Source organism: Dama dama, chromosome 33, assembly GCF_033118175.1.
Source record: "Dama dama isolate Ldn47 chromosome 33, ASM3311817v1, whole genome shotgun sequence".
In the NCBI taxonomy this organism is placed as follows: Eukaryota; Metazoa; Chordata; class Mammalia; order Artiodactyla; family Cervidae; genus Dama; species Dama dama.
In genome coordinates, this window is record NC_083713.1 from 57,565,653 (window position 1) to 57,590,657 (window position 25,005).

At 33.8% G+C, this 25,005-nt stretch overlaps 1 protein-coding gene across 1 annotated transcript in view; it reads left to right on the forward strand.

Annotated features, from left to right (window-relative positions):
- LRP1B (LDL receptor related protein 1B) overlaps window positions 1–25,005 on the forward strand; it is a 1,867,078-nt gene that overhangs the window by 1,296,658 nt on the left and 545,415 nt on the right. Inside the window, exons 38-41 of the mRNA XM_061135390.1 lie at window positions 14,565–14,691; window positions 14,827–14,978; window positions 15,277–15,401; window positions 16,646–17,014. Of these exons, the coding sequence (XP_060991373.1) occupies window positions 14,565–14,691; window positions 14,827–14,978; window positions 15,277–15,401; window positions 16,646–17,014 (773 nt within the window). The remainder of the gene's footprint in view (window positions 1–14,564; window positions 14,692–14,826; window positions 14,979–15,276; window positions 15,402–16,645; window positions 17,015–25,005) is intronic.

A 25,005-nucleotide genomic window follows, 5' to 3' on the forward strand; every position in this document is an offset into this window, starting at 1 on the left:
ATGCTTTACCTACTTCTCCCAGTTTTCATTGTTTCCACCCTAGTCTGAGTATAATCACTCTTGCCAACATTTCAGGATTGTGGATTACCATCTTCTATCCTTGTATTCCTACAGTCTATTCTTCATGTCACAGTCTAATGATCCTTCTCAAATGTAAGTGGCAGTAACTTCTTTGCTCAGAATTCACCAGTGAGTCCTCTTTCACTGTTTAAAAGTTTATAACAAACTTCTTAAAGTGTTTTTGTTGCCTTTTAATTACTAAATCATGTCTGACTCTGTTATACCTGATGGACTGTAGCCCACTAGGCTCTTCTGACCATGGGATTTCACAGGCAAGAATATGAAAAGGGTTGCCATTTCCTGGGCTACCCAGTTGGCTCATGGGTAAAGAATCCACCTACATTGCAGGAGACACGGGTTTGATCCCTGGGTCTGGAGCATCCCCTGGAGGAGGGCGTGGCAACCCACTCCAGCATTCTTGCCTAGAGAATCCCATGGACAGAGGAGCCTGGTGGACTACAGTCCATAGTGTTTCAAAGAGTAGGACACGACTGAGCAACTGCGCAACACGCATGCACACCGTTTTCTTCTCCAGAGTATCTTCCTGACTCAGGGATTGAACCCAAGTCTCCTGCATTGGCAGGCAGATTCTTTACCATTGAGTCAACAGGGAAGCCCAGAGGGGCACTATTTCCTCCATTTTACAGAAAAGGAAACTGATTCCACAATTAAAGTATATTACTCTGTCATTAACATGACATATGGGAGAGTTATATTTTCTAAATTTCAAAGATTATGCTGCATTATATATGTATGTATGTATGTGTGCTACCTGTTACATATACACATATAAGTATTACAGAAACTAATAACCAAAAATATCAATCATATAAGAAAACAGGCTTAACAGATTTAGCAAAAAGTTATAATAAAAATTTTAAGACTAGAACTATAAGTGAAAGAGAGAACAAACAATAATGAGAAAATGCTGGAAAAGCTAGATGTTTTAGAAAATATTTGAGTTGAGTCCGACTTGCCCTGTGCATTCTCCTGCCTAGAGCTGCATGTTCATGGGCACTTGCCAGTACACATTAAGAATGTTGAGGGAAGGTATAATTTTGTTTAGTTCCAAGAATAAAACACATGAGTCAATTTAGTGTGTCCACATCACATCTGTAAACTTGAATACAAAATTTCCTCTTCCAGTGTGATGGTGGCTCAGATGATAAGGAATCTGCCTGCAATGCAGGAGACTCTGGTTCAATCCCTAGGTCAGGAGGATCCCCTGGAGAAGGGAATGGCAACCCACTCCAGTATTCTTGCCTGGAGAATTCCTCAGACAGAGGATCCTGGTGAGCTACAGTCCATAGCATCACCAAGAATCAGACATGACTGAATGATTAACACTGACTATTGCAATGACATTTTTAAAATCTCTTTTTCATTTATACTTTATAATAAAGCAGTGAATCAGTATACCCTCAATGGAAAAAAATAAACCTGATCAATTGTTGGACTATATGTAATTATTTTGAAGGTAGGAACAAATATAATTTGAATGTTATGAAATTTTATAGATACACAGGAAATGGATTTGTTTGAATAATTTCTTCCCATCATATTTATAATAAGTCCAGTGCTTCACTTTATTCTAGAGAACTTCTTGTGCCTGGTCTATTACTGATTAATGTAGTTCAATTTAACATGCCTCTTGCTGCTAACTTATCAATCTTTAGTTTTCTCTTGCATTTCTTTTGAGGCCAAGTTTTGCCCTCAAGCTGTTATACTAGACCTTCTTTTGCTAAGTATATTTTGTACAGTCATCTTAGCATATAACTATATCTATTTCTCTTCAGAATGGTTGAAGACATCAGGCAAAAATCTCTGCATATACTTCACTATTTTGTCAGTTTAAGTGCTATGCCCAGCCAAAAAGGTCATGTCAGGATGTCTCCATCTCCTTCTCAGCCTTTAATTCAGAACATGCTGACAAAACAGGGTGATAGATGATGTGAAAGATACCAGTAGACACTGTAAAGTATGATGATACAAATAAGGTGTAGCTATTGTTCACAATGAGTTTTCTGTTTAAACTTTTAAACAAGTACAAAATTTTGTTAAAAAAGTGAGTAACACAATGTAAAGTAGAACTAATATGGAAGCACCAAAATACTATATTGCTATAGCTCAAGCTTAAATCTGATACCTAAATTTCATGTTAAAGTGAAAATTTTTATACAACTATTATAAAAACTACATTAAATTTTCAGAAAACAGAGATAGCTTATGACCGGTGTAGGTAGGAAAAGTGAGGGTAGTAGCAGCTGTGGTGATGATTAGCAGACACTTTATTGAGGAGACATGAAGAAGGAATGTTTCTGAGATGGAGTAGAAATATATTATATGAATAAGAAATAAAATAAAAAATTAGTAGTGGCAAAGCAAAGGCCATTGCCATGAGCAAAAGTATTTAAAGGGCATGTAGGGAAAAGTAGTTAATGTAGGTAGAAGATAAGTTGGGGCCATAAAATTGGCAATTGGATTCCCCACATTTTGAAAATATTGTGATGACTCCATCCCCAGTTTACCAAGTGAAACACAAACTGGTCCTGGATCCTCTCTAGTAAGCCTTCCCCATGACCCCAGAGAATCCACATAAGCAGAGATCAGAAGTACGTTGAAGTTGTTGCATTTTTTAAGAAATTCTTAGGAACGGTTCTTTATCCTTCCAGGAAGGATATTATGGAGGAAGAGGAAGGATTTTTTCTCTGTTCTCAGATCAAGAAAGAGAGACCACCAGAGACCAATATATAAGTGGGAAATTAAAATAAATATAAAAGTTGAAAATAGAAAATTTGTGTGACTATTTTCCTGCAAGTTCTTAAGCCAGGAGGAGTCAGATCAAAGCTGGAAAGAGAGAAGAAGATTTTAAAATAGATATGAGCTATAAGTTTGGTCTTAGAAAGATCTGGTCTTTTATGTATGAGAATTAATCTTCATATCATTCTTTTTTTTTTTTTTTTAACTAGAATTGTCTTGGAAGTCTTGGATTCTTCCTGAGATAGCAAATTCTGGAGAAGAGGTAGTTAGTAGAGCATAAATAGAAGCAAGAGTTGGATAAATATAGTCATTCCTACTTATTCCAACAGAGTTCAGGTTCTGCAATAAAAAATGGTAGTGGATGAAATTATCCAAGGAAGACTACAGGAAAAGAAGTCTAATGACACAAATGAAGAATGTTTACAAATAGGGGCTAAAATGATTATGAGGAGCAAAAAGAAAATTAGCAATAAGGCAAAAGAAATGCAGAGAAAGAAGCCATTTCAAGTACTCAGAAAAATCACTGTCATAGAAATCAAGAGAAGAGAGTTTTAGGAAGCGCTTCAAATGTACATGCAAGAAGGAGATTGAGAGACATAAAAGCAGAAGACAGGACATGTAATTGGTGAGAGGGATGACATTTTTAATTGTTATGAATTTCAGGAAATTGATAAGAGCAGAAGCCAAATATAAAGAATTAATAAGTGAAAGATAATTAGAAAATAGAGCCAGAATATTTAGACTACAGTGATAGAAACTTGGACAATGAAGGAAAAGAATAAAAACTGGAGTTTGTTGAGAAGATAGTAGGGTATAAAGAAAGGTTTTTCATAGTATGGGACCAGGGGGGTATTGCACATATTCATAAGCTGAGGGTTCGAAGAAAATGTTTGTAAAGAGGAGACATATTCCAAGGAGTTTAGCAGTAACCTTGGAAAGGAAGAAGCAATAGGGTGGAATAGGAAGAACGGAGGATAGCAGATGGTCAAGATTTGAATCTTAAATCAGATATCTCTGAAAACAGATCCTGGAATGAAAATTCAAGTCAGGTAGGAGTCAGATAAGAAAGGGGCCAAACAAAGTTTCAACTGTGATTCTTGGAAAGTTTTGGAAGGTAAACCTCACTTAGCAAGGGAACTTGACTTCAAACTCCCAGCCAGTTATTCACTGGATAGGGCAACCCTGGGGAGATATATATTACCAAGATTTCTTGCTCTCAGCACCACTTGTAAAAGAAGATTCTAGTAGCTTTCCTCTGAAAAATGTTGCCTATATGAGTTACTAAAAGGAAAAGGACACAGAAGCTGGGCCCTGGAGTGCATAGAAATCGCAAACAGGATCAGAGGGTGTCTAAATGCAGCACCAATGGTGTCCACTACAGTTTGGAAGGTCAGTGTGGACATTTCCTACCTTTGATATTTTTGAAGTATCTTTATCTCAAATGCTATATCGTTTTTGGTTATTGGGAAGATTAAGTGAGGTAAATTTAAATAGGAAGATTATATTAGGGAAAGTTCTCTTCTATTTTTGGCAATGGAGTGAATGAAGGGGACAGAGTATGCCAGTTGTTGTTCGGTCACTCAGTTGTGTCTGACTCTTTGCAACCTCATGGACTGCAGCATGCCGGGCTTCCCTGTCCTTCACCATCTCTCAGAGTTTGCTCAAACTCATGTCCATTGAGTTGGTGATGCCACCCAACCATCTCATCCTCTGTCGTCCCCTTCTTCTCCTGCCTTCAATTTTTCCCAACATCAGGGTCTTTTCCAGTGAGTTGATTCTTCATATCAGGTGGACAAAATATTGGAGCTTCAGCTTCAGCAGTAAGAATATGCCAATAGAATCTATTCTAGAGGTTAAAATTAGTGAAATTGGGGAAAGTCATAGATGATATGCATAGAATTAGTGGCTATAAGTGAATAGGTAGATTTGCTGAAGTTATGGTGACAAATAGAATATGAGTAAAAAGGATTCCAAGCAACATGTGTCCAGCTGAATGAACTTCTAGAATCTAATGGGGTATTTATATGACCTTGAATAATAGTGCTTGGTAACTTAGCAGTAGAAAAATGATGGGAAAAATAACCCCAAAAGGGAGCAGGTGATAACATAATCAAAGTTGGCAATTATAAAGGAATAACCATGAGTTGCTAATCAGGAGATGAGGTCTAGAAATTAGTGATGAAATGGAAGGAAACCAAGAACAGGAAATTAGAGTAATGTAAGGTTGAGGCAAAAGAGAGATGTAGGTCCCTGAAACAGAAAAGATGAGGAAGCATGAGCTGGGATTTTCACAGGATCAACAACATGAGTCATAAGGTCTCTAAGTATGTCATCTTGGAGAGAGAAGATGGCAAAATTGTCAGCTATTAGTAAAGCAGTTAAATGGATTTGGTGTTTAAATGTATTAGAGTGACTATTTGATGGTAAGGGAAAATGAAATATACAAATTCATAATGTGAATGTTTTGAAATAGTGCATGTAACCTCAGAGAAAGTTTTTTTTTTTTTTTTTTCCCCTTACTTAAGTCTACTTCACTTTTATTTTAGACCCAATGGCATCCATTTCTTTGGGCATCTCATTACAGTTACTCTTCCATTCTGTCATCTTTAACTTACAATGAATATTTTCCCTTTGCTTTCAACTAGGTTCAGACCCCTCTTATTTGAAAAGAAAAATGCTGCCCTATTTCTCTCTGCATATTTACTTCTCTAATTCTTAGAAATAAATATCTCATCATTGAATTTCAGAAATGAGTTTTCAGCTTTAGTGCTTTCTAAGAATATCTAAATTTATCCATAGCCAAATCCAGATTTTTTTTTCAAGTTTCATACTACTTGTCTTCTTAATGTTTTTCCATTGATTATCCACTCAAGAGTTTTGCTCTGTTACCTTCTTTAGCTTGGAGTTTTACTGTTCTCTCTGATCTTTTTTGAGCACTGTGTATCTGTTCTGAGCACACTCATTTAAAGCTTTGTATGTTATTTTCTCTCATTCTATATTTATCTTTTACATATATTTTCATGTTTCTAACTTTAATCATTGCATTACATCCAATATTTTATCTTCATTCCTTTTATTTCTTTTTACTTTAGAAATGATTTATTTTTGTTTCAGTGACATCCAGCTTTCACTAAAACTATTTCATCTACTACATCTATTTTTCATCTACTTTCTGTCCTAACCATTGTGTCTTTTTGTGTTATCATGGTTCTTTTGTCGTGACAAGATTGAAACTTACTTTAGACCTTCCATAGGTTTTCATCAACTATTTCCACCTGTCTGTAAATCTTGCCATTCCTTATCACCAGCTGTCTCAGGTTTTCCACTTCTCTCCACTGTGACTCTGAGCTCAGAGCTGAGTTGGCCAGTGGATCTCAGTAAACACTTTGATTTATTAATTTTCAGTCTCCCCTCCCCACAAGATTCACATTTCATCCCTCAAAAAAAGAAATCTTTGACATGTAAAACTATTTTAAATATTATTTCTCTATCTTCACTTCTTAAAAACTTTTCTTCAGTATTACTGTATATTTTTCAGGATTCAAAATTGACTTGATATACCTTTTTATTTATTTATTTATTTTTATTATTTTTATTTTTATTTTTTTCCAGTGGGTTTTGTCATACATTGATATGAATCAGCCATGGATTTACATGTATTCCCAATCCCGATCCCCCCTCCCACCTCCCTCTCCACCCGATTCCTCTGGGTCTTCCCAGTGCACCAGGCCAGAGCACTTGTCTTGTGCATCCCACCTGGGCTGGTGATCTGTTTCACCATAGATAGCATACATGCTGTTCTTTTGAAATATCCCACCCTCACATTCTCCCACAAAGTTCAAAAGTCTGTTTTGTGTTTCTGTGTCTCTTTTTCTGTTCTGCATATAGGGTTATCGTTATCACCTTTCTAAATTCCATATACATGTGTCAGTATGCTGTAATGTTCTTTATCTTTCTGGCTTACTTCACTCTGTATAATGGGCTCCAGCTTCATCCATCTCATTAGGACTGGTTCAAATGAATTCTTTTAATGGCTGAGTAATATTCCATGGTGTATATGTACCACAGCTTCCTTATCCATTCATCTGCTGATGGGCATCTAGGTTGCTTCCATGTCCTGGCTATTATAAACAGTGCTGCGATGAACATTGGGGTGCACGTGTCTCTTTCAGATCTGGTTTCCTCAGTGTGTATGCCCAGAAGTGGGATTGCTGGGTCATATGGCAGTTCTATTTCCAGTTTTTTAAGAAATCTCCACACTGTTTTCCATAGCGGCTGTACTAGTTTGCATTCCCACCAACAGTGTAAGAGGGTTCCCTTTTCTCCACACCCTCTCCAGCATTTATTGCTTGTAGACTTTTGGATAGCAGCCATCCTGACTGGCGTGTAATGGTACCTCATTGTGGTTTTGATTTGCATTTCTCTAATAATGAGTGATGTTGAGCATCTTTTCATGTGTTTGTTAGCCATCTGTATGTCTTCTTTGGAGAAATGTCTGTTTAGTTCTTTGGCCCATTTTTTGATTGGGTCATTTATTTTTCTGGAATTGAGCTTCAGGAGTTGCTTGTATATTTTTGAGATTAATCCTTTGTCTGTTTCTTCATTTGCTATTATTTTCTCCCAATCTGAGGGCTGTCTTTTCACCTTACTTATAGTTTCCTTTGTAGTGCAAAAGCTTATTATGTTTATTTTCAGGAAATGTTTATTACTGCTTGGAAATATTAGTCAAAAGTGTCTTCCAGTACCTTATCTATATGCTTACTGATGAGTTTAGAGGGGTGGGAAAAGGGCTTATCAATGACCATTCTGTGTAAAAGTTACTCAAACACCAATTTCCAGGTAATATTACATAGACATATAAATTTCAAAATTCATATCATAGGAATGAAGAACAGCATTTAAATATTCTACCTAAAGTTAAAAAGTGGCAGGTGGCCTTGCCAAAGGAAAATGTGAACCATAACGGAGTAAATCAGCTGAATCCAAAATATAAGTATTCCTTAAAAGGTGGGGCAGGAAGCCTGATTTTGAACAACGGAGACTAGAGGTCTTTTAAAGTGTAGCCAAATGCAAAATAGAAAGTGTATATGAATTTAGTTCAGCTTGAAAAATCAGTTTCTCTCCTCCACTGACTCCCTTTTTATTTGGTAAGGCCTCACTCTTTAAAAAATTAAAATGTAATCTCTTTATGCTAAAAAGTATTTTTCTACCTACAACAACAACAACAAAAGAGGTATAGAAAGTCACAGTATGATATCAAAAAAGCTGGTTAATCTTCCATGATGTATGATCTCTAAATGAAGCTCAAATACTCTAGTTTTTTTTCCCCTTTTAGGCTCTAGGATCTACATTGCCCCTCTTAATTTAGCTTTATATCTCTATGAGAATAAATAACTTTCTGAAAAGTGTTTCTTTCCATGGCAAAGATCCAGCTTTGTGCAGTATCTTGGTGTTCAACAAGTACACCTGTTAAATGGTCTTTGATTGATTACATGTATGTGTATATGTGTGTGTGTGTGTGTGTCTGTGCATTTGGAATATGTTCAATAATATATAGAAGGTCTTGAATGACAGTTTAACATCTTTGAAATAGCAAAAGTATCGCATAGCTTAACACCATCTCCTAAAGCATATTTTGTATCTGAAGTCAAGGTGACATATAAAAAAGAAGGAATTAACTTTGATTTATTAGAAACAATAGAAATAATGATGGAATCAGGGTGCTAGTTCATAATATTAATATACCATGATGGTTAAGTAACTCAGAAATACCACAATAATTCCCCAAATCACAGCCACCTATTTCTATTAATACAAGACTCTGAGAGAGGCATATTAACAAATTATAAGGACAAATGAAAGAAAACTACTGTGTTTTATTTTCCTTTAGGAATTTTCTCCAAAATTCTACTGCAATCACTCTTCTTTCAAAGATAGTTATGTCTTACCTGGGTTTTTTTCCTATGTGTTTCTCATTTCTTCACCTCTAAACACAAATCTTAGATCTTACCTCTCCCACTGAAAAGAAAAATGAAGGGCCAGAAGTGATGAAGATGCCCTCTGCTTTCATTGCAGGTACAAGCTAGTGAAGGAGAAAGGAAGCCCAGAATGGTCGTGGCACTTCCTTTTCTAAGAAGGAGGTCCTGGGCCAGGCCACCAAAGCCATGTTGAATGGAGACCAGCGATAGTTGCACAAAAGTATAGGACCTTGTTCCTAATTTCTTAAGAGATCCAACCAGTAAAAATGCAGTAAAGGGTAAAAGAGAAGTTTAAGATGTTTCTCTGTTTGCTTATAGAAATTTCCTCAGTTTGTTTTGACATGGGATATCCAGAGCAGGTTGATATGACTGATATATAAAATTGTTTGGGGGTCATGAAACCAATTAAAATTTTCTGTATAATATTTTAAGAATTCCAAATCAACTCATGAGCACTAGAAGTCTAGGCTCTTGGAGTCTGTGTTAAATATTTCATAGGAAAATGCATACATTATAGGGAAACATCAAGTGTTATAAATTGAGAAAACCAAAAGGAAATAAAAAAATGGACCATTCACTTAGGAAAACAACTGTTAATCATATAAATACAAACTAATATGTTTATACATGTGTATGTACATATTTATTAAAATGAAAGCATGGGAAATACGGCAGGGTATAAATAGATACATAAAATAAGGAATTAAATATAAACCTAACATGTTATGGAATTACAGATGCAATGGAATGTTTCTTTCTAAAGATTTTTTCTCCATATTTCTCCACTGTTGGCTGGGCACACACATAATTGTTTTACATAATTACTTGATAGTACAAAGTCAGTTCAGTTCAGTTCAGTTGCTCAGTTGTGTCCGACTCTTTGTGACCCCATTGACTGCAGCACACCAAGCTTCCCTGTCCATCACTAACTCCCAGAGTTTACTCAAACTCATGTCCGTTGAGTTGGTGATGTCATCCAACCATCTTACCCTCTGTTGTCTCCTTCTCCCCTGGCCTTCAATCTTTCCCAGGACCAGGGTCCTTTCAAATGAGTCAGTTCTTCACATTAGGTAGTCAAAGGATTGGAGTTTCAGCTTCAGCAACAGTCCTTCCAATGAATATTCAGGACTGATTTCCTTTAGGGTGGACTGGTTGGATTTCCTTGAAAAGTCAAGAAGGAATCTAATGTAAAACTTAATGATAAAAAATAACAGAACAACACCTGAAGAAACAGGTCTTCAATATTAAGAAATAATAAAAATATTTCTTAAGTTGAAACAGAGACAACAACCAAGATGCCCCGTATCTTTGCTTAGAAAGTTCACCTCTGAAGTTGTTTATGGGGATTAAAACTTCTCTCACCATAGCACTTGCACAGTTTTTGTGTTGAAGCCCCTACTTTCATGACTTATAGAGACTTAAAACTAGCAAGTTTTAAGCATTGCTGTTAGCATTTTTCTCAGGTAATTCTTTATTTATCCATTTGTGTCTGCCATTAAACAGTGACCTTCATAAGGGTCACTGAGTCCAATTCATCTCATTATCAGTTCCTGGCACTTAATAGATACCTATTTAATACTTGTTGAATGAGTGCATGACTGCAATGAAAGAATACTTTTGAGAATCATCTACCAAACCACTATAAAAAAATTAGGAAGTAGTATTCAAGGTTATATTCTCTCTAGTCTCTCTTTCTTTGAGCATAGTGTTCCAGTATCTGTGGCTGCATTCTTTTCATACTTTCAGGAGCCTCTAAGAAATAGTAATACATCATGACTTGAAAAGTGATTTGGGATTGGCATGTAATTCTTTGTCAAAACAAAAATTGCACACACATGAAGACAAAAGGAATGTGAAGAATCCCTCTCAGGAATAGAGGAATATACCATATTCCTCATAGGGGATGAAGGATGTCAATTCACATATTCATGAAATGTATTCAAACTTTGACAATACTGTATTATTTTGCCTGTGCTTTGGCATGAAGTTAGAGACAGCTATATCGGCCTATGAGGTATTCAATTAGTATGTGTTTTAACTGATTCTAGTGAAATTGCTCAGTTACTATTCCTGGTATATAAAACTCTATAGGGCTTTTGTCTTTCTTACATTTTACAGATAAACTAACACAATGTTACTAACTCCACTCTAGCAGAGAACAGAGTGACATTCTTGATTCTCTTTTCAACCTATTGCCTATGTAAGGGAATTATGTGATATTAATTTTTGTACCAGCATGGCAATTTTTGACTATTTCAGGTTTTCTCCAGCATATCTGATAAAGTATCTATATTATATTCTCTTAGGGAAAGGATAGGAATAGAGGAAGTAGCAAATTTATTGTAAAAATGGCAACCCAGATCTATGCTCCAGGGAAAGAGTCAAAGAACCTTAAAAGAAAATGATTGATTCAAATTAATGGCTTTTCACTGTTTTTCATATATTTAAATATAAGAATCACATTTAATACTATGTCTGTAACAATTTAAACATGTTCATTCTTCTCTTACTCATACTCCTTTATTCTTTCTCCACCCAATTTGGAGTTTAGTTTTCCTGTTAGCCTTATTTCCCCCAAAATGTTTTTTGAAACTATTCAAAGACATTTATAGGACCTTGAAAGTATATTTTTCAGCAGAATCTAATTGTTATGTAAAAACATTTGTTTTCTGTTATTAACACACCTGTGTGTAAACTAATTCTGTGGTCATTACAATTATAAATTAAAAAACTTTTGGGGACTCAACTCTACCCAATAGTCTTTTACCTATTATTGAAATATCAAAAGTTAATTGGAAGTTAACTTGTAATATATATTCTTTGCACATATTCCTGTCAAGAACTTCTATGTCTAATTAAGACAATAGGGATATTTGTATTATGATGATTTCTGATATTAATAGTATTTCTATAATATTTCAAACCACTTTTGAATGTCTTTTTAAAAAAATCTGTTTTTAAATTCTGTAACTGTAAGCTTCTGTGAATGAGGGTATTTTCACTGTAAAACAAATTATTATCCAGAGAAATGTCTTTTTTAAAATGCAGTATTTGATTTTGACAATTTTAAACATTTCTGGATCTGGGATGGCCTTTGAAAAGTATTTTCAGGGCTAGATCGCCAAGTTAATACTCTAAAGGCAATTTTCTTGTTTGTATCATATGAACCAACAAACACTTCACTACAGCAGAACTGAACTCATATGGGGATGATATCAATTTGAAATGCTATCACTGAATCTTAATTTCCATGGAGTCTCAAAAACCAGTTAAAACAATTTTCATTTCTTCCCATTGCTAGATATCACATTTAGATATGAAAAATCTATATTCATTAAAAATATATCAAGCACATATATGTAAATTACTCTCTTAAATTATTCATAAGTTTCTCCCTTCAGTTTTGTAAGTAGCGTTCTTTCTCTACATTTGGTTTATCATTCCCAAAGGTTTTCAAGGTGTTAATTTTTTACTCTCCATTTCAGTTTAATGAGCAAATAAGTTGTTATTTGCCTGACATTCATACAAATGTTGCTTAAATTTGGTGGGTGTAGAATCTTTTAGTTTTATTAAGCTGATAAATATTTTAACCACAAAAGTGATGCCTGCAGTCAGTTTTGTCTTATTTGGCTATATTGTAACAGTTTGCCAAATTACTACTGAAAATTGAATAAACTCTGTATTCAAGACAGTTTTATTATGAATATTTTTTTATTGCTAATTTTGTTGCCATTCATCTAAGCCTCCTGCATGGAAGTATTGCAAATTTAAAATAATAGGAGGGAACAAGGGATAAAGAAGAAGAGACTTATTTTTAAGACTAAGACTTTTTTCATATTTTGTTTTGTGTTTTAAGTATGGAAATCTTTGCTCTATTTATACCTGGGGGAAAATAACATTTGATATGATTACTGTATTATATTTGTATTTTTTGAGACAACATAGAGAAGAAAGTACAGACCTAGGTTAATCAAGCCTGTGTGCAATTCCCTTATCAGCCATGTGACTATGATCATTAACTCTGAATTGCAGTTTCTATCGTTGTGAGTTTTAATATGTTAAATGGCTGATTTGACCTACCCACTCGATATAATATTTTTATTAGTCATTTAGTACATTTGAAAGCAGATTACTATTAAATAAAATGTATATTATACTCATTTCTTTCCATATTTTAACTCTGGAGTATATTAAAAGTATATGACAAGAAACATATTGAATAAATAAGCACGTCTGTCTTGGCGCCTAAAATGCTTCCTTCATAGTATAACATTTTTCCCATCTTAACAAACAACTGACTAGTCATTTTAATGTCATTAATAATGCTAAAATTTCTCCTTGAAAAGTTAAATAATGCAACACATTTACCTGTCAGTTAAAATATTTATTTTTAATAATTTTAATGCAATGTCCCTTAAAGACTTAAAATTCATCATTTTAATACAAGTATAGGTATTATCATGCCTGCTTCACCCTAGATCTAATCAGTAAAATATTAATAGTTGGATTTTTTGCTACAAAGTTTTCCCTTTTTGATTTATAGAGCTTGTAAATATGAATGAACGTTTCTTCAGGATTAATATACTTGGGATTCCAGCCATAGCTCAATTTGGTTGTAAAAGTCCAATGCATTTATTTTATACACCATTCTCAGGGGGAAAAAATAATCAACTTTTAAGATAAATCAAAACAATATGTATAAAGAAAATACACATATTTTTATATAGTTTAGCATCTTCATGGAGAAATACAAAATGTGAACATAGATCTTTTCTATATGCAATCTCACCTTCTCTTCCTGTGTATGATTGCTTATATATATGTATTCAAATATGCGCGGAGTACACACCCTTTTGCTTGAATGAGTCAACGATTGCCATATTTTTCTAGACTTCAGTCATTGCTACTATCTGACAGCTGAATAAAGCTTCACCGGGCATAACTTCAGAAGACTAGATCTGGTTTAACTGAAAGCATGAATTTCTGTATTGTAATATAAATATTATTTTTGTTGAAAGAATAGGTGAAAGAAAACATGGATTATGTACCTTCTGTGTTTTAACATTTTATTTATTGACATGTTCTATTTCTATGTATTCTGTCTGGATTTTCTTTCTATATTTTAGTTTCTTCCACAGTCCTTCCGTATTACAAGATTACTAAAATAAGGTTTGCTTTGTATAAATTCATGCTTTAAAATGGCGTCACAAGATAATTTATGTAATTCAAACTAGAATAGTTAGCCATTTAGCAATCTAAGTGGACAGAATTGAAAGTTATACTGCATTTGTGTATGCATTCATAAATTACCTAGTGCTGTAGGTATAATAGTGAATAATAAAGATCTCTGTCCTCGTTGTGCTTAATGTCTAATGGCACCCAAATATATGAATAAAAAGTAAAATTGTAAAGAAATACAAGTGTAAATTTGCCACTCTAATTCATGCAATGAAGTAGAGTGTATGGTGGAAAAATCAGAACATAGAAGGCTTCTTGAAGGAAATGATGTTTGTGATATCAAAAACAGGAGCAAATTAAACACGTAGAAGGCATTTCAGGTAGGGAGTAGTGTGTTATTTTGGAAATTCTTCCTAGTAATTTCTATGAATAGCCAATTTTTTACTATAAAAATCATTTTATTGAAAACAAATACATACATATATTTATAAAAGACATTTTTTTGTTGTTAGTATAAATGTTATTGCTGCTTTTATTAATAATATACATTTTTGTGTTTACCTGAGTTTATCTACAATTTCATTTCAGCTACTTGTTCTGGACTGAATGGGGACAGATGCCCTGCATTGGAAAGGCTCGCTTAGATGGCTCAGAGAAGGTTGTCCTCGTGAGCATAGGAATAGCATGGCCAAATGGTATCTCCATTGACTTTGAGGTCTGTTGGATGTCTTAAGCGTTTAAACTGCATTAAGTGCAAACTTGCTTTACTCCATTTTTAGTGTTCTCTTATTTTCTTTGTAAAACACTTAATAAAAAACAGCTTATAATATTACTTTTCAATCGATCTTAGGAAAATAAATTGTACTGGTGTGATGCTCGAACAGACAAGATAGAAAGAATTGACCTTGAGACTGGTGGGAATCGTGAGATGGTGCTGTCAGGGAGCAATGTGGATATGTTTTCAGTTGCAGTCTTTGGGGCTTACATCTACTGGTCTGACAGGTAATTTATTTTTTCATAAGTATTTGAGTCTCAAAATGTTATTTTAGTGTCAGTTGCTTTACCCTTGTAGGATTAGCCATTTCTTAGCAAGGTCACAAAAAAAAGCTCACAAAACCATGTAATTTCCACAATAAAAAGGCAGTTGCTCTTGCTATTCCAGGCTCAACCCTTTCAATGTCACAGACTAATGTTGGTTTCTTTCCCTTCGGCTGGGCCATCTGTTATCTTCAGCTTAAACAACCGGTTTGGTTTGAATTAGTTAAAGATTGTTGATCATGTATGTTTGACTTCTTGGCAGAGCATATGCCAATGGTTCCATCAGAAGGGGCCACAAGAGTGATGCCACAGAGACGGTCACCATGAGAACGGGCCTTGGAGTCAACCTGAAGGAGGTTAAAATCTTTAACCGAGTAAGAGAGAAAGGTCAGTGCTCTTCTATTATCAATACATTTTATGTTATTTTTTTCTCTTATTTTTTTAACATTTATTTATCAAACTTAACTTAGGTATTAATTTTCATAAGTCCCAAACCTCAAGACCCTCTTTTTTTTATCCTCTAATTTCTAACAAAAATCATATGCTAGCCTAATGAAATTAATTTATAATCATTCATGGACAGATATTTTTGCGTAGACAGTGCATGTATATGGACATGTTATATACTTGGCCTGTCTTCAGTACAGGTTTAGACTAAGCAATGTAGAAACATTTGATAAATACATATAGTTAACCTAAGTATACAAAGCACAGTTAGGATATTAGCAAAAAGCAGCCAAAATGTTTTTGTTTTTTTTTTTTCCATTTTATTAAGAACTGACTAAACATGCTGCATTACTTGGAGCAAAAGGTTGTCTTCATGTCAGATTATATTTAATATATAAAGTGATGATGGCTCCGGAAGGTTGCTATTAGTGTGAAATGTGTCCATAGTCATCATTTCTTTAAAATATGTTTTTAAAGTGGTATGACAGTGACTTAGATATTTTTTAATATCACTTCCACTAAGATAATATTCATTTTAAGCATCCATTAGAGTAAATTATAATTTTCTTGACATCAAAGAAAGGTATATAACATTAATTGTTTTGAAGAGGATGATGGATTCATAGAGGGGAATTAGTTTAACATAGAAATCTTAATAGCATATAACATGTTCACTTAAAACTGGAGTAAAAAACTTATGCCCAGTATACTTAGGATGTCAGGCACATTGGAACCATAGATTTCTTTGATAGCTTATATACTTCATAGACACAGGTAGTGCTTCTTTGTTTTTCTTGGTGAATTCAGTTCTTGTTTTAAGTGAATTAGTTACTTGCTCCAAAGATTACAGTATTTGAAACCTATTGTAATCTCAGTATCAAGTTTCAAAAAAGTTATGTACTTAACTAACAGATTAAGGTTAACTTTTAATAATTCTCTTTGGATGGTCAGGGAAGCAGAAGAATGTGAAATAATAAATCTAAGGTTTTAAAGTGGAGTGACTAAAAAAAATACAAAACAGTACTTTATAGTGTTTGAATTTTTTACTGACCAGTCTAAAATTAAGAATAAAATAACCCAGAATATTCAATGTTATTTTTCTAACATGTTTCTAAGAAAAAACTATATGGAAAACAAAAGAAAAGGCACAAACATGTGTGTATGTATTTTTTTCTTCTCTCTAGGGACCAATGTTTGTGCCAAGGACAATGGGGGATGTCAGCAGCTCTGTCTTTATCGAGGAAATTCCTGGAGAACTTGTGCTTGTGCCCATGGATATTTGGCAGAAGATGGAGTTACATGCCTAAGGCATGAAGGCTATTTGCTGTATTCAGGGAGAACAATATTAAAAAGTATACATCTTTCTGATGAAACCAACTTAAATTCACCAATAAGGCCATATGAAAATCCACGTTATTTCAAGAATGTCATAGCCCTGGCTTTTGACTATAATCAAAGAAAAGGTACCAATCGAATCTTCTACAGTGATGCACACTTTGGAAATATACAGCTTATTAAAGATAACTGGGAAGACAGACAAGTAATTGTTGAAAGTAAGTACAACATTTTTTTTTTAAATAGTTTAGTGGAAACAGGTATCATTTGGAGTAGTAGAGAAATTAGAGTGGTGATTGCATGTAGCAATTACATTTTCCTAGAGTTTTTATTCAAAAACAAGTGCAGCTATATCATCCAAAACCCCAAAAGTCAAAGAAGCAATTAACTGCTTAGCATGTACAGCATGAATATTATGATTATTAGCTTCTAATCATGGAACATTCAGTATATTCCTTTATAATGTTTATCATAAATGTTTATTAAAATTAATGGAAAATAATTTTCAGTATTAAACTTACTAATTTTATTTTCTTCTAATGGGAAAATTATATCTTTATGAATGTCTATCTAATTATATTTGGTGAATTTTATTTTCTCAAATACCAGAGATTATATTTGGTTTGTGTGCATATGTGTATATAACATTCTTGATGAGAGAATGTAACTAATGAATTAATGTTTTTAAGACATTTTTAGAATTTTATAGGACAGTCATTTTAATATTTTATGGGACTCAAATGTAATGTATGAATTATCTATATAATTTAGAGAAACCTCTTCCTGTCATCCAGCTTTACAGGAACTATCTTCCTATTCCTCATTTAGCATCTCTACATGATTTCCATATATTCCTTACTCTCCCAATTTTACTTTGTTGAGGTCAGTCTTTTGTCATTACTTTTTAAATTTCGAAATGATACATAAATTTATTGTAAAATGTTCAAGTAATATGGATTTTAAATGAAGTTTTTGCCTCATCACTGCAACATCAATTCCATTTACTTACTTGTGACAGCTGTCATGCCTCCAGAATTTTCTATAGGTATGTGTTTCATTTGTAATTATAAAAATGGAATGATCTGTATGCAATATTCACCTGCTTTTTTTTCACTTAGAACATATCTTTAAAAGCTTTCATTTAAGTATATAAGGCTCTATCTCATTATTCTGAAAGCCTGTATCTATCCTGTATCTGTGTGCCAAGTCGCTTCAGTGTGCCCAGCTCTTTGCCACTCTGTGGACTAGAGCCCACCAAGCTCCTCTGTGAGATTTCCCAGGCAATAACACTGGAATGGGTTGCCATGCCCTCGACCAGGGGGTCTTCCCTACCTAGGAATTGAACCCTAGTCTCTTATGTCTCCTACATTGGCAGGCAGGTTCTTTACCACTAACACCTCCTGGGAAGCCCATCTCTCCTGTACTAAGGGTAAACTAATTTATTTAACCATTTTCTTATTGACAATCATTTAGGTTGTTTTGGTGTCTTATCACTACCTACAGTGAATGTCACAATGAACATCTGCGCACATAAATGTTTTTTCACACATGTGAATATTGCTTTTGTATAGAATCCTAGAAATAGAACTGCAAAATCAGTGTGTTTACTTTTTATAATTGGTCAAATTTCTTTTCAAGAAGACTATATTAATTTATATTTTCATCAACTGTTTATGAAAAGACTCATTTTCCCTCACTTTTGACAACAATGATTTTATAATATTTACTATCATATAGCTAATATATAAAAGAGTCAACTTATGTTAATATAAATATATATTAACTAGAGAGAAAACTAGATAACTAGAGAGATCCAGTATCTACTCATATATTTTATTCATGTGAAAAATGGATACTTTATGTCAAACTCTATTATACATTACCATCCCATGCTGGGCCTGCTATAGTTTATTTTGTTCTTTCAACACTTAATATCCTCAAAATCCTTTTGGGTCTATTCAAATCTGACTCAGCCTTTCCAAGTCAGTTCAAGTGTGTACTTTCAAGTATATACAAATACAAAATATTATTTCTTTATTCTGTAGGGTATCATACTTATTGATAGTTTTAATAACAATTTGTATATTCTAGCACAAATATACAAATAGCACTGTATATTCATGCTATTTTGCTTTTTAGTATGTGTGTAAATATGAAGATACAACTATAAATATACTGATCATAGAGTTCAGACATTTGAGAGTTGCTGATTCTTTAGTTATATCTCTATGAAGTTTATATTATAATTCTCTTTGGCCCTCCCTCCATTTTCTTAGACTAATACAATTCAGAGTTGAATGTGCTCATGTTGCACATGTAATCTATTAACTTTTTCATTTTCTGTGCTCCAGATTCCTTGTCAGACAGTTTGAGTATAAACATAAAAGCCACAGCTTAAGGAGAAAACTATAAGTAAACAAGCTATTGAAATTTAAAAATTTAAATTTCTATTGAAATTTAATAGAATCTCTAGGATACTAAAGGTCCAGAGAATAAATAATCTGTCTGGGAAAGGGCAGAGGATACCATTGAACTGAGTCAAGGAATCTAAGTGATCAAAAGTATGTTCATAATAATACTAGATATTTGCCTTTTTTTTACAGTGTTAAAAATTGCACCAATGGTGGAAAAACCATTATGGCTAAACTGCTGATACCTTAGCATTAATCAAGACAGCAGCACCAAACAGTACTAGTAGTCATTGTATTTTTCACTGCCACTTAATAGCAGGGGGAAAAAAAAAAAAAAAAAAAAGCCAGTTTAATTTAAGAATGTCCTTGAAGAAAAGGTAAAAAAATAATTTTATTAAATCTTAATCCTTCCTAATCCTTCAGATTACACCTCTTTATTATATGCTGTGATAAAATACAAATACGGAACTTCTATGGCATTCTTAAGTCCAATGGCTGCTAAAGGAAACTGTGTATTTCTGTCTTATGTAAGTCCATGGTTCTTTTAATTAACACTATTTTTTACTTGAATGAGGAACAGACAAACTATGATTATTCAAACCTGGTTGTGTGGCAGACTGAATGCAATGAGTCTATGTTTCCAAGGAAAATGACCTACATTATTTGTTGCAAATAAAAATCAAGCTTTCAAGTAAAAATTAAATTTTTGAAAGAATTGTATCTACTATAGTAAGCTTGATAGTTTCCCAATACTTAAAGGCTTTTCTGATGAGATGAGTAGTGATATTACTAGTGATCTGGGGGGTTGTTGCATACTGAAATTGTCAACATTTGGAAGATATGCATAACTCAGGGAACAAACATTTTCCTAATGACATAAAATCATGCCTGGGTAAATGATCCATTCAGAGTGTAAGATAGACCAATGAATTTAATGTAATAAAGTATGAAACATTCATCACTATGGTTTCTGATTCTACATTGAATCTAACCTTTAAGTAACTATCAGTTTTCATGTGCTGTAGTATAAAAGCATATTCAGAATTATCTGAAAGGCTATTATAACCCTCCTTCCTTTTTCAAACTTCTTAGCTGTGTGAAGCTGGATTGTCTTCATAAATTTCAACTAAAATAACATAACAAATTTGATGAAGTAGATGTGAGAGTTCAGCTGTATTCTAGTAATCCAGTCATTAAGCACATTGATAAAATGATAAAACAATGCTTTTTCTCATTTAAAAATGCAGCTATTTTCATAGATGATGGTATTTATATTAGTATGCTATCATTTTTGTTTTTAAAAATATATTCAGTTCAGTTCAGTTCAGTCGCTCAGTCGTGTCCAACTCTTTGTGACCCCATAAATCGCAGCATACATATTAAAACATTTTTCAGTTTAAATTTCTAACAAGGTAATAGATAATACCTCACATACACAAAATTTTTCCTGGAGTCTTCAATATTTTTTAAGAGTACAAAAGTCCTCAGAACAAAAATGATTGCAAACTACTCTTCTAGACTAAAGGCTCAGAAAATTTGAAGTGTAAAAATATGAAAAAGCAAAGAGTAGACAAGGACTGACACATCATTTGCTATCATTAGAATATGGGTTGTATGGCATGAATGGTGTGAGATGAGGCTAGTGTCCTAGAAAGTAGTCCAATATTGAAGGATTTGGTTTGTCAAGAAAAATGTATTAAAATTTTTATTGAAATGTAATTAAAAGTGTACCATTCAATAGTTTTTGATATATTCCATTATAAATTTTTAAAATTAGATAAAAATACGTGAAACATAACATTTGCCATTTCAACTATTTTTAATTGAACAATTCAGTGATGTCAATTACATTCATAGTATTGTGCAACCCTCACCACTACGCATCTCCAAAACATTTCTTTCTCTTTAAAGACCAACCTCATTGAAGCAATTATTCCCCATTCCTCCTCCTTGTATTCTCTGGTAAGCTTTCATCTATTTTTTTCTCTATAAATTTGGATATTGTATATATTTCATATAAATGGAGTCTTACAATATTTGTTTTATTGTGTGTTGTAACTCACTTAGAATAATATTTTGAAGGTTAATTCATGTTGTAGGTATCAGAAGTTGATCTGCCTCATTATGGCTAAACTATGTTCTCTTGTATGTATATGCTGCTGCTGCTAAGTCACTTCAATCATGTCCGACTCTGTGTGACCCCAAAGACGGCAGCCCACCAGGCTCCCCCGCCCCTGGGATTCCCCAGGCAAGAACACTGGAGTGGGGTGCCATTTCCTTCTCCAATGCATGAAAGTGAAAAGTGAAAGTGAAGTTGCTCAATCATGTCCAACTCCTAGTGACCCCATAGACTGCAGCCTACCAGGCCTCTCCATCCATGGGATTTTCCAGGCAAGAGTACTGGAGTGGGTTGCCATTGCCTTCTCTGTGTATGTATATAACTTATTTTATTTATCCATTTATCTGTTTATGGATACTTGAGTTACTTCTACCTTTAGTTATTGTGAAAATGGTACAGTGATCACTGATATACTAATATTTAAGACAAGGAGTTTCAATTTTTTTTTAGTAGATAAAGGGAAAACAATGGAAAGCTTTAAGGCACGCATATAATAGGATTTCTGTTTTATGAAGATAACTCTGGTTATGTTATGTTTGATAATATTTAAGAGATGCCATAGGAGTTTGTTGCTGTGTTACAGATCCCATTTATATAGTGGTAACTGAAATTGAAAACAGCTTAATCAAAGTATATATGTACTCCTGTTCAGTTGTTTTCTTTTTATTTTGTTGATAGTTTCCTTCACTGTAAAAAAGCTTATTAGTTTGATATAGTCACAATTATTTTCACCTTTATTGCCCTTGCCTGAGGAGACAGATGCAAAAAAAAAAAAAATGCTTTTTTTTTTTTTTAAAACTGGGTCAACTTCATTACTATCAATTGGTCTATTAAAATTTTCTATTTCTTCCTAATTTAAGTCTTGGAAGATTGTTTATCGATAGGAATTTATCTATTTCTTCTAGGTTGTTCAATTTGTTGGTGTATAATGTTTTGTAGTAATCTTATTATCCTTTGTATTTCTGTGTTGTTAGTTGTAAGGCTAGACTGAGATTTTTCTTGGTTCTTGGCATAGACCTATATTACTATAAACTTCCCTCTTAGAATTGTTTTTGCTCTGTCCTGAAAATTAGGACTGTTGTGCTTTTACTTTCATTTGTCTCAAGATATTTTTCTATTTTCTCTTAAATTTCTTCAGTGATCCACTGATTAAGAAGCATGTTGTTTGGCTTCCACATGTTTGTATATTTTTTGCAGTTTTCTTCTTGTAAATGATTTCCAGTTTCATAACACTGCAGTCAGAAAACAATGCTTGATAGGAATTCAATCTTCATTTATTGAGACTTGTTTTGTGGCCTAACATGTGATCTATCCTTGAGAATATTCCATGTGCACTTGAAAGGAATGCGTATTTTGCTGTTTTAGGATGAAATGTTCTCTAGTTAAATTGATCTGGTCTAATATGTTATTTAAGCCAATGTTTCCTCATCATTTTTCTGTCTGGCTGATCTATTCAATGATGCAAGTAGCTATGTTAAAGTTTCCTCCTCTTACTGTATTACTGTTTTTTCTTTTTATTTTTTTCTTTATGTATTATTTGCTTTATGTATTTAGGTGCTGCTATGTTGGGTGCATAGATATTTACAAATGTTATAGCCTCTTGGTTGACTCATCTCCCTTTTTCATTATGTGATGCCCTCCTTTTTCCCTTGATAAAGTCTTTGTTTAAAAGTATATTGCTACCCCACCTTCTGTTTGTTTCCATTTGCATAGCATATACTTTGCTATCCCTTCACTTTGTGCATTTTCAGATGATATGATTCTCTAGTAGGCATTCAGCAACACTTTTAATTGGAGTCTTTTGTTCATTTAAAGCAATTTTTGACAACTATGTACATAGTGCTCTTTTGTTAATCATTTTCTGGTTGTTTTGTGATTATTTTGTTCCTTTCTTCTTGTTCTCTTTTTGTGATCTGTTGACTTTCTTTCGTGTTATGTTTGTATTTTTTTCTGTATTTTTTATCTATGTATTATCAGTTTTTTGCATGTGGTTCATATGTAACAACCTACATATATGTTTAAAGCTGATGGTTGCACAAATTTGAGTACATTCTAAAAGTATTACATTGTTACTGCCCCTCTTCTATAATTTGTGTGTTGCTTTTCTATTTTAGATGTAAAAATTTTTGCTACTTTTGTCTTTTAATCCTCATACTAGCTTTATAGGTAGTTGATTCACTACCTTTACTACATGTTTGGGGTTTACCAGTAGGATTTTTTCCAGTATTTTTCTTATTTTTCATTATGTCCTTTTTCTTTTCTATTTAATGATGCCCCTTTAATATTTCTTATAAGGTCAGCTGAGTGGTGATGAACTCTTTTTTTAGTTTTTGCTTGTCTGGGAAACTGTATCTCTCCTTTAATTATGAATAACCACTAGAGTATTCTTGAGTATTCTTATCAAAAGCTTTTTTTTGTTGTTTTTTCCCCCACCCCCCAGCACTTTGTATATCAAGCAAGTTCCTTCTGGCCTGTGAAGTTTCTGCTGTAAAGTCATTAGATAGATAGTCTTTGTGGGTTTCCTAACTTATTTATCTCTTGCTGATTTTAAGATTCTCTCTTTAACTTTTGACATTTAAATTATAGAATGTCTTGGTGTGGGTCTTTTTGGGTTTACCTTGTCTGATATGCTCTGTGTTTCCTGAACTTGGCTAGCTGTTTCCTTTTCCAGGTTATGGAAGTTTTCAACCATTATTTCTTCAAACAGTTTTTCTATCCCTTTCTCTTTATCCTTCTTGAACCGCTATAATACAAATCATAGTATTGCATGGTATTGTTTCAGAGATCTCTTAAACTATATTCATTTGTAAAAAACATAACTATCTGTTCTTTTGCTTTCCCAATTGGGTAATTCCACTAATCTGCCTTTCAGATTGTGAGCCCTTTCTGCATCCTCTAATCTTCTATTGACTCCCCTCTTTGTATTTTTTATTTCAGTTAATGTATCCTTTGGTTCAGATTGGTTCACTTAAAAACATTTTTCTCTTTGTGGAAGTGCTGAGTTCATCCATTTGTCTCTCAAGATTGGTGAGCCTGTGTAACTTTTTTTTTTTTTTTTTAGTTTCCTATCAGGTAAATTGTTTATCTCTGTTTTATTTGGATTCTTTTCTGAGGTTTTGATTTGTACTTTCATTTGAAGTTTGTCTCCTTTTTGTGCCTAACTGTGTTTGTTTCTAGGTTTTTAGTATAAATTAGCTATGTCTCCTACTCTTGAAAGAGTGGACTTATGTACAAGGTTTCTTGTTGGGCCCAGAGACACAATCCCCTGTGCTTATCAGAATCAGGTGGTCAAGCAGTGTGTGCTTTCCAGTTGTCTTTGGGGTGTAACTGCTGAAGGTGCAGTGGGGACGGTGTTGGCCCCCAGGCCAGCTGGCTATAACCTCTGACTCCAACTGTTGTGGGCAATCTGATAGGTGGAGCTGCTATAGAGGAACACCACTGTCAGCCAAAGCAGCTTTCCAGGCTTGGGAGAGAGACAGCGCCACTGGCCAAGTTGAATAAGTTGGGTAGGGCTGGTACTTGGGAACACTAGGGCCAGGTGCGTCGTATAGCTGAGCTGATGGAGAATGACAGAAATGGGTCAGGTGGGTAGAAAGAGAGTTGAAAAACATGGTGCCTTTCAGCACTTCTGTACCTGGCAAAATTTCTGAAAGATTCCTGTTACTGTGGCACATGCTCC